This window comes from Cucumis melo, chromosome 12, assembly GCF_025177605.1.
Source record: "Cucumis melo cultivar AY chromosome 12, USDA_Cmelo_AY_1.0, whole genome shotgun sequence".
NCBI classification, from domain to species: Eukaryota; Viridiplantae; Streptophyta; class Magnoliopsida; order Cucurbitales; family Cucurbitaceae; genus Cucumis; species Cucumis melo.
The window spans coordinates 22,949,162-22,967,034 of record NC_066868.1 but is presented as its reverse complement, the minus strand read 5'-3'; the positions used below and the strand labels follow the sequence as shown (position 1 = coordinate 22,967,034).

The 17,873-nt window shown below is 33.6% G+C and overlaps 2 protein-coding genes and 1 long non-coding RNA gene across 5 annotated transcripts; 2 read left to right on the top strand and 1 right to left on the bottom strand.

The window, feature by feature from the left end:
• Nucleotides 1-121: 121 nt before the first annotated feature.
• On the top strand, nucleotides 122-12,582 carry LOC103487181 (probable LRR receptor-like serine/threonine-protein kinase RFK1). Of its 3 annotated transcripts, none has more exons than XM_008445404.3 (25): nucleotides 122-484; nucleotides 620-750; nucleotides 2,716-2,890; nucleotides 3,548-3,619; nucleotides 3,704-3,772; nucleotides 3,846-3,917; nucleotides 4,173-4,244; nucleotides 4,352-4,423; nucleotides 4,510-4,581; nucleotides 4,694-4,765; nucleotides 4,850-4,921; nucleotides 5,045-5,116; nucleotides 6,440-6,508; nucleotides 6,670-6,735; nucleotides 7,500-7,562; nucleotides 7,645-7,692; nucleotides 7,816-7,859; nucleotides 8,118-8,506; nucleotides 8,583-8,781; nucleotides 10,315-10,476; nucleotides 10,722-10,840; nucleotides 10,916-11,126; nucleotides 11,309-11,546; nucleotides 11,669-11,819; nucleotides 11,959-12,582. In XM_008445404.3, exons 2-25 carry the CDS (start codon nucleotides 654-656, stop codon nucleotides 12,343-12,345), a joined length of 3,063 nt encoding a protein of 1,020 aa, XP_008443626.2. In that variant the 5' UTR covers nucleotides 122-484; nucleotides 620-653; the 3' UTR covers nucleotides 12,346-12,582. The 3 variants fall into 3 exon arrangements, with proteins under 3 accessions (XP_008443626.2, XP_008443633.1, XP_008443628.2); XM_008445411.3 differs by lacking the exon at nucleotides 122-484 and adding an exon at nucleotides 2,144-2,218 and having other exon boundaries at nucleotides 2,716-2,882; XM_008445406.3 differs by lacking the exon at nucleotides 122-484 and adding an exon at nucleotides 2,144-2,218.
• Nucleotides 12,583-13,745: 1,163 nt separating this feature from the next.
• Nucleotides 13,746-16,056, bottom strand: LOC103487189 (dynamin-related protein 4C-like). Its single transcript, XM_008445423.3, has 2 exons — nucleotides 15,570-16,056; nucleotides 13,746-15,484 (listed from the first exon to the last, which is right to left on the bottom strand). The coding sequence occupies exons 1-2, from the start codon at nucleotides 16,054-16,056 to the stop codon at nucleotides 13,911-13,913; spliced, it is 2,061 nt and encodes a 686-aa protein (XP_008443645.2). The 3' UTR covers nucleotides 13,746-13,910.
• LOC127144492 (uncharacterized) lies at nucleotides 14,245-16,406 on the top strand. Its single transcript, XR_007816215.1, has 2 exons — nucleotides 14,245-14,379; nucleotides 15,585-16,406. It is a non-coding gene; the product is annotated as an uncharacterized LOC127144492 (long non-coding RNA).
• The last annotated feature ends 1,467 nt before the right edge of the window (nucleotides 16,407-17,873 follow it).

Below are 17,873 nucleotides of genomic sequence, written 5' to 3'. Positions count from 1 at the left end.
ATCTTTAAGGAATATCAAATCCAAGTAAAGCCAAGTATTTGAATTTTATTAGTGGGATTAGCTTGTTTCCAATATTCAATTGTATCACTGTTGTCAAAAAGTTTTCATTTTCACATGGGGGATCTGGTATTTCACCTCCGTACATTTCTACTTGCTTTCTGATTTCTTAAATGCAAACAAATGTCTTAAATCAGCTAACCATCAGGAATTTTCCTTGAAGCCCTGAATTTTTTTGTCATCTCCACTTAAATATTTTCATCTGGGTTTTTGGGTTTGGTTCATTGTAGCCCATTTCAGCTACTTGGATTATGGATGTTTGAAGATATTAGGACTTTGAAATGAAAAAACAAGGAGACCCATTTCCTCAAAAGTTCTGAAGCAATTTTGGGGTGAGTTTTGTTCAATCTCATTATTAGGGAGGAGGAAAAGAGTTTCATTCCAGACCCACATCCTTGGAAATTTCAAACCAGGCAAAATTGAACGGGTAGTGTACACTGATTGGACAATTAATCTGTCTGTATCGCTGTTGATTTTTATGCGTTCATTGTTACTGATACTGTTGCTTGTCATTTCTGGTTTTGGGGCTTTGTGCTTACTTTGAGCTTTCAATCTATGGTAGTTTGAGCTTAATTTCTTGAGGAAACAGTTCGTTGATGATGGTGGCCAAGAGCTTCTTTGTTTTCATTTTTCTTGTGGTGGATTGCTTCATGTTCTTCAGATTTGCAAATTCCAAGGTTCCCCAAGAAGAGGGTATAATTTCTTTTCCTTTTACCTTTTCGCTAGATATGGTTCCTCCTTCACAACCATCACAATAGAACTTTCTTGCTGAGTTTTTTTAGCTGCCATATACAAAATGGTTTGAGCATCTACTATGTTGTCTGTTGGAGTGTTGAGCTTCTGCTGTGTCAGAATCTATCTTATATGATTTTTGACTGCTTATGATATTTAATCCAAGGATTGTTTGAAGATTTGCTGACATCAATTTTGCACACGAGTTTTGGGATTATAAAATTTTTGCTCTCTAATACACACACACACGCACAACACACACACACATATTAATTATTTCTTTCAGTCAGTCCTATTATAATACAATTAGTTTTTAGATTGACACCAACATGAGCATGTCAACAGTATGAAAGATTGCAACATCCATCTAGTCTTTGTTGCCTAAACAGTTCAGAGTGGAGTAAACTAAATTTAATTAATTAAATTTGTCATTCTAATAGAAAGTCACCCCTGAAAAATTAGATTGCCATAGTATTTCCTTACAAGAAAAAAACAGAGAGATTCCCATAATTTTATTTTATCTGTTGTTTGTTGCTTCATTCAACTTCCACAAGTATTTGTATTTCGTACAGTTGGGCTGCCTGTAGGTTTTACTTGAGGGAATGGTGCTTTGGGGATATGCAGTAAGGATAGTCTGTCTGAGCATTGAGGAACAATCTTTGTACATCAGTAGTTTAGATTTAGCTTGTTAATTTCCAAAAGCATCTTCTCCTTGATTTTGCATTGATGTTAGCTGCTCAGAATTGTTCAGTTGGGAGCATTAGCTATTGCTTCAAATTCTGAATTGTTGGAGTTCAGTGACAAGCTTGGGTGGTTTCTTAACAAGTGGGCAACGGGCACTTGCTAAGCAGCGGGTGCCCATTTCCAAGATCATTACACCTCTCAAATAGGGGTGGAATTGGTTCATCTAAAGATAGGAGATGGTGCCTGTTAGACTATGGACATTTTCGTGCTGTTTGAAGAAGCACAAACAAAGTGTATTGTTCAACATTCACTACCCCTTTTGTGGTGCATTTGGAATGAAAGGAATAGTAGAATTTTTGAAAATAGCTATAATTCTTTGGATTCTTTTTGGACTGTGTTGCAACACACAGCTTCTTGGTGGAGTACGAATTACACCAAACACTTTTGTAATTATAGCCTTTCTATGATTTTCAACAATTGGAAGACGATCATTTCTTAGTTTCTTTTGGGGAGGGCCCTCTTGTCCCTTGCCCTTAGGTTGTCCTTTTGTTATATGAATAACATGTTTCTTATCCAAAAAAAAAAAAAAAGAAAGAAAGAAAAAACATTCACTAGTCACTGCTCTAGGAGGCTTGTTGTTGTTTGAAGGACATTTCCTTGCTTCTCGCAGGTCGAAATATCTAGTTTGACTACAAGAAAGAAGATTGAGGGCTTGGATCAAGTGGGGTTGTTGATAGATTTAAGTGTACGTAATCTAAATATAAATATAGCTTACTATCATGAAACCAGTGTTGTTTGAAGGTGTTATCCTTCCTTCTTTGAAAGGGCTGTCCTGTCTCATCATGTATGCTCATGGCAAGAAAATAACAGATACATCTTATGCTCAGCTACCCTCACCATCATCATTGGTAAAGCAAACACCAATTTTCCTGAAATGATATTGTATCATATACTTCACAATTCACATTCAGTTATACTTCCCAGTTCACTAATAAATTAGCCCAAAAATTCCACAATAATTATTGACACGATTAGATTAAATTATGATTGTTATACATTGGACGTGAGAACTGCAATGTCCTCATAAAAAAGGAATTACAAAAATTTTTTCCTTAGTTGAACTAAGTACAACCAAAATATTATACATTTTGAATGTTGCCTGATATTTATCATTCATTGTTGTTTATCACAGTCGTATCATAAATAACATATCTCTAACCTATGCCTTTTAATTTTTTATAGTTGATGTGCTACAGCAAATTACGAGAACATTAGGTGCGGTTTATTGGAAATTCAATAGTGACTCCTGTGTTGTTGAGATGTTTGGGGTGACAGAAAAATCTCCCAGGGGATCTGAGACTATAATTGATTGTGATTGCAGCATCGAGAATAGCACATCTTGTCATGTCGTAAGGATGTATAATCCTCTTATCTTATTTCTCAATATTGATTGCTGGCTTGATTTGCTGTCTGTCTGGTGTCGTATTCTGTTCCGCTTAAACTTCTATAATCAACGACAACATGATAGCTCTACATATCCAAAATGGAGTTCCTTACATTTATGTATGTCTCATTGAAAGAAATTGCATTATAATCGAAGTTTAGTTGGATGCTAAGAATCCACTTTGTTTATAAGTTGGATCATTTTCTTTCTTTTTGACCTGAACGTAAAAGGTTTTCAGATATAGGAGTTTGATCAGAGGTGGTTGCCATGGTTCAATAGTATTCTTGAAGATAATGATTGTTGCCAAATGCCAATCATTGAAATTTTAATCATGAAAACAAGGGTCTAGTTGAGTGAATCAAAGTTAGAAGGATGAAATTTCACCATGTAAGGGGACACCAGTTGCATTTGTACTAACGTTCACTTGTTTTGCACAGTTCGTCTATGAAACAGCATAAACATTATTGTTATTATTATCATTGGTATAAATTGTGCCATTCTCATAAATCATGAAGTTAACAGTTAATTCTATTTGCATTATATTGTTAATCAAATTCTTTCCTACCTATACTCGTCTTGTTCTTAGTTCTCAAATTGTAGTTCAATTTTTTTGTTTTCTTTTGATATCAGAGAATTAAAAAATCACAATCTGCCTGGTGTTCTTCCACCTGAAATACTCAAACTTCCTTACCTGCAAGTAGTGTAAGTGCAGTTATCTTGTATCCTAAAGTTCTATGTAGACATTTTTACATTAGGAAACTCTTATCACCTTTTGACTTGGTGTAGTGATTTTGCTTACAACTACCTTCATGGTAACATACCTCAAGAATGGGCTTCAACACGGCTGACAACAATGTAAGATCTTGTCTTTTTTGTTGTTGATGTCCTGATTTATTCCACTAATAAACTTCTAGTGAATATCTTGCAGCTCTCTTCTTGTTAATCGGTTGTCAGGGGAAATATCAGATGCATTGGGGAATATTACTACTCTAACATCACTGTAAGCTGTCATAGTATATTCATTCTCTTCTTTCTATTTTCAGGGTATGGTGTTTTGGTTTTTGATTATATGAAGACTGCAGCTTTCAATAGAGATGTTACATTACCTGTCATATTATCACTTTGACCTTAACAAAATAAAAGCCCATTGTTCAACTCTCTTTCTACTCATTTAATAGCTCTAGAAGATCGAGTTATAATTTTCTTTTTCATCATTGTTTTACATATATATCACTTATATGTTTCACAAAATCAGGAACCTTGAAGGAAACCAATTTAATGGTGCAATACCATCACAACTTGGGAGGTTAAGCAACTTGCAATACTTGTAAGATGTTATTAACTTCCTTTTAACATTCTAATTTTCTTCCTATAGGTTTGAACTTTTATTTTGTGGTATGAAGTTGATAATTTATTGATTTAACACATATGCAGGTTGCTATCTTCTAATCAATTGACTGGCACAATACCGACAACGTTTGCCGGTTTGAAAAACTTAACAGATTTGTCAGTTCTTATTACGTTCACCTTTCTTGAAGTACTTTGATTCATTTATCCACATTCATCTAAATTACACTCGTTGCATGCTGCAGCCGGATAAATGATAACAACCTAAATGGATCCATACCTGAATTCATAAAGAATTGGACACTACTTAAGAGATTGTAAGCCATTTCTTTTAGAAAATGTTGAAGTTTCCTTCATTTTTTTGAGAAACAAACCCATGTTAAATTACATTTTCAATTATTAATACCATTTAAAATTGAATTATTGAAGAGAACTGCATGCAAGTGGACTTCAGGGACCAATTCCTCCAAAAATATCCCTTCTGAGGAACTTACAAGAATTGTGAGTAGTACTCAAATCTATTTCTTCATATTTTTTAGTCTACCAGATGAATGATAAAACTTATGTTTTTATTTATTAATACAGAAGGATCAGCGATATTAATGGGCCAAAGCAGGATTTTCCTGAGTTGACAAACATGACGGGCATGGTTAGATTGTATGTTGAATATATATGCTGTCTGCAATCTTTAGACCGGAATCTCTGCATAATCCATTAGAATATGTTCTGTTTTTATTTTTGTTTTCTTGTTTTTCTAATTTCATCGCTTATCTCTTTTAGGGTTCTGAGAAATTGTAACATTGCTGGAAAGGTTCCTTCATACTTGTGGACGTTACCAGTCATGGAAATGCTGTAAGTATGATGTGTTTGCTCCTGGCATGTTTATGATACTGATACTCAGTGTGTTAATAAATATGTGCCGTATGACAAAAATATGATAAAAAACTTTGGTGACAAATTCAGTGAAGGTCATCTTTTTGTTCTACCTTTCTTTTGTACTTTTTGCCACTTTAGATTCTTTTTGTTTCTAATCAAAGATAAATTTACTCAAGAAAACAGTACTAGACAAGCAAATCAGTCTCTAGAGTTCTGAAATACAATGGGTTTCCACCTTTCAAGATGGTGGTACTCTCCACACAACAAAATATCCCACAACCAAGGTATCCCAAAACATCACAACAAAACACAATATATAGCATCCCACATCGACCCAAAAGATTACACAAAGGCTGAAGGTGAATTTGCCATTCTACGCCTCCTAGCATAAGTATGTATCACTGGTGGTTAACACATTGTTGACATGTTTGCTTTACATTGGGAATTTATAGGGAAGGGATAATAGAATTTTGTCAAGACAGGTTTAAAAAAATTTCCGCCATTAACTGGAATTATGTTAATAAAAAGGTTAAAAATATTTTTGGTCATTGAATTTGCATGGAGGTAGTGATTTATAGTTTCTTTACCTTCAATTTTGTAACAAATTAAATTTAGTCTAATATATAAGTCTTTGTATATAATAAAAATTCACTTATTTTCATTGAAATTTTTACGAGAGGGATCAAGTTCATTCAAATTTTTTAAGTACAAGGACTAAACTGCTGTATACTAAAATTTGAGACTAAATTGTTAAAAACTTGGAAGTACAATGACCCAATTCTCATAAACTAAAAATAGACTAAAAGTGGTTTTTCACCTTATAAACAATTATGTCATACGTCATATATGAATTCTTACAAGGAAATTCCACTACAAAATTCTTCACACCTCTCCCCAACCCCTCTCCCACTATTTATAACTAAAAAGCCCTACCCAACCTACTATCCAATTACTAAAATGCCCCTTATACTAATCCTACAAATACTATATTAATAACCCCATATAACTTTAACTAAGACCCTTACAGAATGGCATACCTTTATTTTTGTCAAACAATAATTAGAATACTGTTTTTCTTTCTTCTCTTGGAACATATATTTTTACAAATCTGCATCTTGCTAACAGACCAATATTGGATCAAATGATAAAGACATTGTTGAGAAAAAATGACAAACTATTATAAACTTCTATACTTTTTTATACATTGTTTCCTGATATTGTGGTCTTGCTTTTATTTTGCTGTAGTTTTTCATGTTTCTTGATGATTCATTTGGATATTTGTTTTGTAATGACTGATAGGGACGTCAGCTTTAATCAGTTAACTGGGGAAATTCCAGAGGATATAAACATGGAGCGCATTAGATTTCTGTAAGTAAGACAATTTTCTGTTTTGATTATTTTCCAATTTTATTGTAGTATAGATATGCATATCACTAACAAAATATAATTTTGAAATGCTTATAAAACTGCTTTTATTATGTATAGGTCTCCTGATCAATTATTTTATTTTATTTCTTTCTATTTACTAGCTTTTTAACTAGCAATATGCTGAGTGGCAACCTACCAGAGTCAATCTTGAAGGATGGTACTAATGTGTAAGCTTCTTACTTATCTTGTTTTTAACCCTTAACTTTTCCTCCTTTTTCCTAACACATTTTTAATATATCAACCTTTTGATTACTAGTTTATTGTTTATTGTTTAGTGTTGTCAACCTTTAGATATTTCAAGGCCACGTAGGCCAACAAAAGTGTAACCCGATTAGGCAAAAGCCGTCTTCTTCTTCTTCTTCCCTAATTAAAATTTATCGAACCTCCAATGTCAAGAGACACTTCTACTGGTGTTGTTTTTCTTATTTTTTGTCCATTATAATAGTGTCAATATCTTTTCCTATCTAATTATTTTAGAGCCTTCAACGTTTGTAGTTAAAATAGTTTGTCAGCAGAGAAGCTTTATTTTTCAGAGTGATTATATTTGGTAAGTGTATGTTAGGATTGATTTTCAAGTGCAAAAAAAGTGTGTAAACATTTAGAAAGTCAATCCAAACTGGCTCTAACTTTATGATGCAAAAATGGAAAAGGTAGTGGATATTTCAGCACAAGACCTACTGTAGTCAATTATCCGTTTTCTTTTATTTTTGTCCCTTGATTGACATGCCCTTGCTTGTTTATTTATTTTGGCTTTCTGGGTATTTGGGTGTCTGTTATTGGTAGTTTAACTGATGGCACGAAAGTCTTTGTGAACTTGGATTTGAGAATTTTAGCATTATTGTATCTTTTGATTTTCTTCAAAATAACATTGGCCAAAAGATAAACATTTCCTATTTCATTCTAACTGGTATGATAATCCGCTCTGATGCAGCGATCTTTCATACAATAACTTGACATGGCAAGGCCCTGAGCACCATGCTTGTAGAAAGAATTTGTAAGAAACTTCTGTCGAATATTCTTTGAGATATTTTCCAGTATGATACACAAAAAGTTTGATCTTTCCTGTATTGTGACAGGAATATGAATCTGAACTTGTTCCGAAGTTCTTCAACTAGCAACACCTTGTGAGTTACTCTAATTTTATCCTTTTAAATGAAATTCACTCTTGCAGACTACATGATCATTGGAGTATAAGAAGAATTGACACACACACATATTTTTTGTGCTGATATCTGATGTCATTGCAGACAAGAAAGTCTCCCCTGCTTAAAGGATTCCATCTGTTCAAAATGTAAGTGATGACCTTTTTTTAGTTACCAGAAAAAGATAAAAAGGAAATGTGATACATGCTGTTTCCTAGTTTCATTATTAGAAAGCTGCGTGGTAATTCCTTCATATTTATATATAGAGGGAGAATATGTAGAGAACCTTACTAGTGGCTTTTGGTTCTACTGCAGTTACTTTATCAATTAGAAAACCGTTACAAAAACTTTAAAAGAACAGGAAAGGAATATACAATTTAAAATGAACATAAAAGGAATATTGACAGATTCAAAATGTTGGTTCGTCAATTCTGGTGGGAATGACTTAACGATGGAGGTAAACAACAGAAACATTCTCTACAACGGGGATGCAGATGTTGAAGGTGGGACAGCAAAATTCTACATTGATCGAGATAGCTACTGGGGATTGAGTAGTACTGGAGATTTTATGGACGATTTTGATTACCAAAATACACGCTACACTTTATCCCTGCCTTCATCAAATTTGTCCGAGCTATATTCAACAGCACGTCGAAGTCCAATTACGCTCACTTATTTCCATCATTGCTTGGATAATGGAAACTACTCAGTGACACTTCATTTTGCTGAGTTACAATTTACAAATGATAAGACATATACAAGCCTTGGAAGGCGGAAATTTGATATCTACATTCAGGTATTTGTTACGATAATTAAAAATGAGCAAGCAATATTAAAATTTGCAAATTGTCTCAAAATTGTGCTTTATACAGGATAGGTTGGTATTGGAGAATTTTGATATCGATGAGAAGGCGGGAGGAGCTCAAAAACCAACCGAAATGCAGTTCACTAACATAAGTGTAGTTAACCATGTCCTGGAAATCCGATTCTATTGGGCTGGAAAAGGGACAACGAGGATTCCTGATAGAGGAGTTTATGGTCCACTTATATCAGCTATTTCTGTTTATTCTGGTGAGTCCTTTATAAATATCGATTCTTTATTGACATTCTTAGGATGTAACCTATTAGAGGAGGATTTTGTTAGGATTCTTCAACCTAAAACTCAGAAAAACCCAACAATGAAAGAAACGGAGGCATTACTCTGCGAAATATATTGCAATGGATGCCAAATGTTCACAAGATAATCAAAAGAGAAACCAAATGCAAGAAATTACAAAGAAAAGGAAATAACATCCAGCTCCTTCCAGAAGGCTGGCAACGTCTCCCTCTATATCCACAACAGTTTTTATCAAAATAAAACATACCTACAGCAATTCTCAAAATTTCTTATATACCATCATCACTGGTGGGTCCCCTCAAATATTTTCTCCCTCTCCCATATTCTCTCCCTAAGCTGTCTTGTGAGTAAAAAGTCCTTACCCCTGCGTTTATATGTATGGATAATTGGAGGTCTAATAGATTTCTTTAAGACTGCCCAACAATTGTGCTGCCAAATGTTTATCCTTGATCTTCTTATTTCGGACATTATAGGAAATTTTCATTCTTCTCTTGATATTCCTCGTGAGAATAAGTTCCCTCTAATTCACTTGTAACAGAATTAAATTATTAATGGAGGGCATAAGTCACATACTTGTGGGGACATATTGAATGGTTTACGTATGATAATACTTATCATACGCTTTGAATGCTCACGAAAATTTTGAAAATAAGTGCATGAGTAATATTGACTTATTACTATTATTTATTTTTACTTTTAGCTAAGATGGTAAAGCATATATAAATTTACAAGTTGTTTGGTTCCATCTTGGATATCTTGGCTAGCACCAAAATTAATAGTATATATATATGAATTTATAATCAAGGACTTTTATCCTTATTGTATCCATCTTCTAGATTTTTATAGATCAACATGTTACCATATTTCCTCTTGTCATGCTCATGCCTACACTTTGTCTCATATCAGTGTGCTTCCTGGGAATTTTATATTTCATTTTGAGAACTAATATTTATCTGCTCCCCGTTCATTTTAGCCCATTTCTATGCATGTTGTGTGCTCAAAGGTTCTTTTTACTACGTTTCTAAATCTTCATTTTGATCAAGTTGTGGCTTGATTCTCCATTGGTTGGGCTTGCAATATCATCTCTTGATTCAATTCAAATATGATGGATTGACGTATCAACCAAATTATCTTGAAAAGCCTTCCAAAAATTTGCATGACCAATGTAGGCTGCATGGCCATTTTGTTTTTAGTGGTACATATTGCAAACAAATGTAAGATAAAAAGGAACGGATCTCACAAACTCTCCACGTTTCTATTCTTTTAGAAGATGAAAAGTCACTCATGTTTGCACTACAGAATTTAGAGATGTCCTTGAGACATGTCTTGGTGTTCATTCCCGAGCACAAATTGGAACTTTATGTTTCATTTGGGAACTTATATATCAGCTCTGCTTTCAGTCTAGCCCATTTATAACCAGATATTGTAGTTTTTGGTTCGATTCAAACTGATTCCTTGAGAGTGACGGTGTTTGATCCTTTGAACAGATCTTAAATATTGTTCAATCCGTGAGAGTAGTAAAAAGAAAACTGTGGCGCTTGTGGTTGGCATTACCGTTGGATCGTTATGCCTTGCTACAATCATCATAGTGGGACTTCTTTGGTGGAAAGGCAGTATTAGAGCAATCAGGCGCAGTAAAGGGGGAACAGGTGCGTTCGGACTGCATGTTGTTACATTGTAGAACTTTCATCTGCTATGGTTTTCTATGTTCAATTCAAAAACAGATGAATTATGTGTCGCCTTGATTACTTTAATCATCATAACCTAGTCCGGATTCTCATTTACTGTAAGATTTTTAGGAAAAGCTAGTATAAATTTGGTGGAAATTTATAGAACATCTGTCATGATAACATCTAACAATATGATCATATTTTATCTGTACCACCATGAACAGATCTTGCAGGAATAGAAGTGCAAACTGGAATTTTTACCTTGAAGCAAATAAAAGCTGCCACCAATCATTTTGATTCTTGTAATAAAATTGGAGAAGGTGGTTTTGGCCCTGTTTATAAGGTATTATTACTAAACTCGCCGATAGGTTATCATCTACATTTGCTGAAGGGAGGTGCTTATGAGGTTGATTTTTAGGGTCAATTGGTTGATGGTACTATTGTAGCAATCAAGCAGCTTTCGTCGAAATCAAGGCAGGGAAATCGTGAATTTCTGAATGAGATAGGAATGATCTCTTGCTTGCAACACCCAAATCTAGTCAAGCTCCATGGATGCTGTATTGAAGGGGACCAATTGCTGTTGGTGTATGAATATTTGGAAAACAATAGTCTTGCCCGAGCACTATTTGGTTGGTTTGATTTTATTTACTCACACACGCAATAACATAAGTATACTTAATCATCTGGCCTAGTTAGTCTTTTTGCTAGATATCAATCTTTTCTTTTACACATACTACGGCTTCCTTTTATTTTCCTTTATATTTTAGGCTACACCGTTCCTTTCGTTATTATTTTCTTGTTTTGTTTGTAGGTCCAGATCGCAGTCGGCTTAACCTAGGTTGGCCAACTAGGCTTAGAATATGTATCGGTATAGCAAAAGGCTTAGCATATCTCCATGAGGAATCGAGCCTCAAAATTGTTCATAGAGACATCAAAGCTACTAATGTGCTACTGGACGGTGAACTGAATCCTAAAATATCTGATTTCGGTTTGGCTAAGCTCGACGATGAGGAGAAGACTCATATCACTACTAGAGTGGCTGGGACCATGTATGTCATAGTTCTCTCGTTTAATCAAATTCCGACATCTTCTATGCTTTGAAATTAGATTGTCTGTGATAACCACATTTAATGTCCTATCAAGCTTTTTTAATTATCACTCTTTGTGACAGAGGATATATGGCTCCAGAATACGCACTTTGGGGTTATTTGACCTACAAAGCAGATGTTTACAGTTTCGGAGTTGTGGCCTTGGAAATTATCAGCGGAAGAAGCAACAATGATTATGTACCAAGTGAAACTTGTGTTTGCCTTCTAGACTGGGTAATTCACTGCTTTACTTGACTGACCTCTAAATTGTCAATATATTTCTTTATTGAAGCTATATGTCAGTGTAAGCCTTTCAAAACTGCATCTGTTTTGGGTCTGAACAAATGAAACAAAAAATAAACTCACATTGCAGGCCTGTCACTTGCAACAATCTGGGAACCTCATGGAGCTGGTAGATGAGAAGTTGAGGTCAGAAATCGACACGAAAGAAGCGGAAAACGTGGTGAAAATAGCCCTTCTTTGCACCAATGCTTCACCATCGATAAGGCCTGCAATGTCGGAAGTGGTGAATATGCTCGAAGGTCGGATGAAAATTCCAGACCTGATCCCAGAACCGAGCAGTTATAATGAAGATCTGAGGTTCAAGGCAATGAGAGATATGCGTAGACAGCAACAACACAGCCAAAGCCTTAGTGAAAGCCAAACCCAAAACTCCACAATGCAAACATGTGAGTCTTCCTCTACATCTGGAAATGAGTTCTATAATATTAACCCAAAGTCGAGATCATCAACAACTTGAATGACATTGTTCATAATCTTCCAATCAATCAGTAAGCACATACCTCTCTATGCCTTGTGTCTTTCTGAGTAAGAACATTGTTATGGCAGTGCCCGAGAGATGAGATAAACTCGGCGATTGTTCGCCCGGCGATATTCAATGAGTTGTGGAAAAAGGAAAATTCTTAATTCTTTCTCATCCTTGATTTTGTACAGTTATTATGATATGTTTAATCTATCAAAGCCGATTCTTAAGAAAGTATGAACTTGTAGGTGGCAGTTCTTTTCTTCTTTTGTCTTTATTTGCTTTCCTTCTAAAGGCTGAGTGGGCTGCATTTTAGCATTTCAGTTTAGCTTTGGTTTCTTTTTTCCACCTGCTGGATTTCACCATCAACCTTTGGGGTGTTTATTGGTGCTTTATGCATTATGATAAGTATGAATTGGTTGCATCTTTACACTTGAGCATAATTCAATAACAAATGACTTTTACTTAGTCTATTGGTTCAAATCTATATACCCTTTACTCATTTTTAAGTTAGAGGGAAATTACCTCTTCAGTCATCAAATTTTTTCAAAATAAGTAACTTAATCGATGATCTTTCAAATTAGTAGTTTTTTAGTCATTCGAGTTTAAAATGTCTTTAAATGATTTTCTAAAATAAGTACGTGATCTTTAATAATTTCTAAAAGTCTAGAGTCCCATTCCTAAAGTAGGATCATAATTGCAATTATATCCTTAAATGTTCAAATTTAAAAGTTGAACACTCAATCTTATCCAAATGTTAAAATTAGATCTCGAACTTTACGTAATTGTATAAATGTAGTAATGATATAAGCTTGAGGATTCAATCTTATCGTTTATAAGTTCAATGTACTTTAAATGTCCAATCTTAATACTTTTAGAAGTTTAGAGGCTCAATTGTTACTATCGAAAAATTTAAGGTTAATTTTTACATTTTTTTTCAAAAATCAATTTTCTAATTGAAAATGTCATATAAAAATTATGAACATTAATTTAAATAAGAAAAATTAGTAAAATATTTTTTAAAAAATTATAGCTAAACTTAAAATTCTATTAAAATTTTTAAAATGTCCAATATTAAAAACCTATGTAAATTACTTTGAGATTGAAAAAACTAAACATACCCTCCAAATTTAATAACCATTCATATCAATTTTCCTCCCACTTTTTTATCAACTTTAAAAGAAGAAAATTGCATAAAATGGCAAAAAAAAAAAAGAAAAAAAGAAAAAAAAGCTCATATTACATCTTTTGGCAAATATGATTAAGCTACCAGAGTGCTATGTGATATGAGGATTATCCATTTGCTGGTTTTATATTTTCTATTATCATACTTTCTATTTTTTTTTTTTTCTATTTTTGCAAAGATGCTTAAAGAAATAAACTTAAAAACAAAACAATTAAGAAACGAATGGAACGTTGATTCATATCAATTTCTTTTCAATCCAAACATTTAAGATCAAAGCAAAGACAAATCGAAATTTTGTAAATTGAAATATCAAAGATCAAATAACATAACTTCGCATTTCAGAATTTTTTAAGATATAGAACACGAAATCCATTTTTCAACATCCGACGAAAGTCGCAATCCGATCAAGAATGTTAGCCACCACCTCCTTCGATTCCCGGAGCCGCCCAATGCTCCGATTCAGTTTATCCCTTTTCAATGAAAGGTTCGGAGCTTCCTCCAGCATCTTCTCGATCCCAACCCCCCCTGGACCCAATATTTCATTCACGATTTCCGATGCAAGTTCTTCGTCGATCAATTTCTTGATGCTATATTCAAGATGAAGTGCCATGCAATCCACTAGTCTCTTCTGCACGATCTTCCAGTACGCCGTCATTGTCATTCTCAGATCGTACGCCTGTGGAAGTAGATACTCGTACTGCCGAAGCTCTCCCACTTCCACTTCCCCATACCCTTTGATCATGATTTTCGGAGCGGAACTTCCAAACACTTGTTTTACGAATGATTCTTGCTGCGAAATCAACTTGTTCCTTTCCGTGCCATATTCGGGATTGCAGGTGTAATCGGTTAGTTTCTCCATTTCTACGAACTCCATCACTCGTTCCAATGATCTTTTCTTCATTTTAGCTATTAGCACATGTCCGGCTCTTTTGGTGGACAGCTGGAGCTGGTGGTAATTAGAAGAATGTTTCGTTAGAACTGCAGTCAGAACATTTTCCAAGTAATTCCAAATGGTTTCCACGAAACCTATAGGCAGAGATGATACTGCTTTCACTTTTCTTTGAAGTAAGACTAGAAATGCTGTCCTAGGAAGGAAATTGGGTAATCCAATTGTTTTTGATTCTTCGAGAATGCTGAGCTCTTCCATCAGAAAATTCCTTCCTGAATCGTTTTCTGAAAACTGATTTAACTTTTCAGAATACCTATTCAGCATTTCAACCAATCTAGCTGTGCAATGCATGTTTTTATCATCTAGGTATTCATCGAACTCACCTCTTAGTAGAATTTTCCTCAAGGTTTCTTTAGCTGAGATAATTATCCTCATAAAAGCCGTCACTGCCTCTGCATTTGAGGTCAAATTCTTTGGCAATTTGTTCAATTCTGACAAATTCTCACTCAACTTCTCGTTAATACTCCTCACAATGTCAGGTAAATTCTTTGCTATGCTCGTAGCCTGTATTTGCACTAATTTCTGTGCTAAAACAGGAATTCCCACAATTGATTTGTCAATCTTCGACAATAATTGGTGAGATTCAAATATCCTTGCTTCTTCCCTTCTTGCGTCCTCATAAGATTCCTCTCCAATCCTGTTTCGTACACACACGTAACCCAGTCCGATGTTGACATCATCGGCGGTGACTTTCTCCATCAGTCCTTCAGGAGCTCTGTCAGCCTTTGTTACCACTGCCAAGGTTCTCTCCCCTGTTTTATCCACAACCTGAGACATTCTAATCGATTCACAAGTGGTGAAATCCACTGTTGCTGATAAAACATTCAATATTATACTTTGTTCAGGAGTAATATACTCCATTATAATATCCTTAATCTGATCGTATATATTTTCAGGCTGTCCATGAACAGGAACCCTAGTTATTCCAGGAAGATCAACCATGGTTAAATCTGGTACCCCATTCTTTCTCACTTCCAAAGTCAATGGGGTATTGGATATGCCTGTTAAGATTAAAAACAAATGATTACCATCATTTCTTAATCAATCAACATAGATAGTCACTTGAATCTCATGCTAACATTTTACCTTTCCCATGGCCAGCTAGTTCTTCTGTTGCTACATTTATTGCTTCAGAGACATGGGATTCATCTGTAACAATTGATTTTCCATTGAACTCCAAGCGAAGCTCTGTTTTTGGGGCAGAGTGTTGCTGAAGCCTCATGATCAATGGTACTCTGGTGCAAATACCCTGTCCTCTAGGGAGGCTGATTCCGGCAAGGGATTCCAGTACGCTGGACTTGCCGGAAGATTGGTCACCAACAACAACAATGGTGGGGAGCTGGATCCCTTCTTTCATTATGTTGAGATGACGTAGTTTGTCAACAACATCAATCAGCGGCCGAATTCGGTCGTTGAAGCACGAAACAATAGGTGCAACGAAATTGGAAGGTTCCTTTGAATTTTCTACGGGAACAGGAGCAGTAATAGGAGAATCCATAATGGTTTCTCGTTCGTCGGAAGATCCAGCGATTTTCTTGTTCTTCATCTTAGAGGAAGACTTACTTGGATTCATTTTGGAATAACAATTCGAAAACAGGAACTAAAAATGGGAGGGGAGATTGAGAATGGAGGTGATGAGTGTGAAGAGAAGGGAAGTTAAATGGTTTGTATTTATAGGAAAGCAAGGTGGATGAAAATGGAGGAATATGAATGGAGAAAAGGAAAAGATCGTTTGGGAACCAGCGGCTGAGTATGGGGAAGTGGAAGAGTTTTGGAAGAAGAAGAAGGTCTTTTTAACTTTGGAGTTATAAAAAGCTTGATGAGAAGTTAGATATCTTTTTTTCCTGAAATAGTCATTTGAGAATGCAATTGATTGCATTTGCATGGGTAATTAAGTGCTTTGGAAGGTGGTTTTGTCTTCAATTTTTCATGGCCTTTCTGTTTCATATAGTTTTAGTTCCTAATTCTTTGAATTTTGTTCCATTTTAATTTATGTCTATTAGTTTAGTGTTGTTTTCAAAATATATATTTATATATATATATATATATAGTTTCTTTTATTAACATTTGTTTTATGGATTTTAAAAATAAAAATGTATTTACAATTTCAATCAACTAGTTTCAAACTATGTGCATCACATATGTTAGTACTTTTTAAAACGTAATTTTACTAAAATTATTTTTATCCAAATCATCGTTATTATTATCAAAAATATGCTAAAATTTAAAATTTTTAAATGTTTATAATTAGTTTTGGTTTATGTATAATTAATTACAGGATTGTTTTATAATGATAGAAACATAATATCTTGTTATGTGTTCTTTTTAATTGGTCATTCTTTTATAATTTAACTTATCATCAAAGTTTTGGTTAGTTTATTAATTATTCTTATCATGGAAATTATACTTTTAAATTTTCCTAAAAATGAATATGATAAAAATATTTGGAGCTAATCAAATTAAAAGAAAAATTATAAAAACCTTTATCATACCAAAATTATAACATGTTGGAATTAAGTATAGGATAATAATTAATTAGTGATTAATTTTTTAAAAAATTAATTAGTTATTAACTTGCTATAACTTTTTGCATTCCATTCTTAATAAATTTTATGTTACATTTTCTTGATTTTCACATTCTATTCTTAACAAATTTTATGTTACATTTTGTTGGTTTTCATGACGCTTCACATATATATAAATATATAATCTTTTTCAAAAAAAAAAATATTTTTTCAATGATTTCTAAAGTTTCTTTTCAATTTGGAACAATTATTTTTTCTAATTACTTTATTTGTTTATTCAAATTTTGATATAATCCCGTAGTTAAAAACGCAATAAATTAATTTGATTTCATGTTATTACTTAAAGTTACTTCTTGTAATTAAACAACAATTCTTTAAAATCTTTGTGAATGAATGTAATAAAAAAAATTTATATTCCATCACTTTAGTCTTCAATTAGAACATTTTATTTTTTTTAATATGTTTTAAGAATTTATTGATTTACTATTTATAATGGATTAAAATACTATTTGGGCACATAAGGGTTTCATGATTTTTTTTATTAAACAAAGGAACATAACCATGTAATAGAATGGGATATCCTATATTGTTTTTTCACCTATATCATTTTTTCAATAGACACAATAAATACTCATTATAAAGGAACAACTAAAAAAATACCCCTAAAAAAAGTGACCAAGATAATCAAGACCTAGCTGTGTACACATTCTTCGAAATAGATAGAACATTGAGAAAAAAAATAAAAGACATTGAACATAAAAGATAGAATGAAAAAGATATGAAAAATTTAAAAGAGATAATTGTAAAAACACCTTAACCATACGTTTGTTTCTTCATAATTAATCCTCACTGAGATGGACAAACA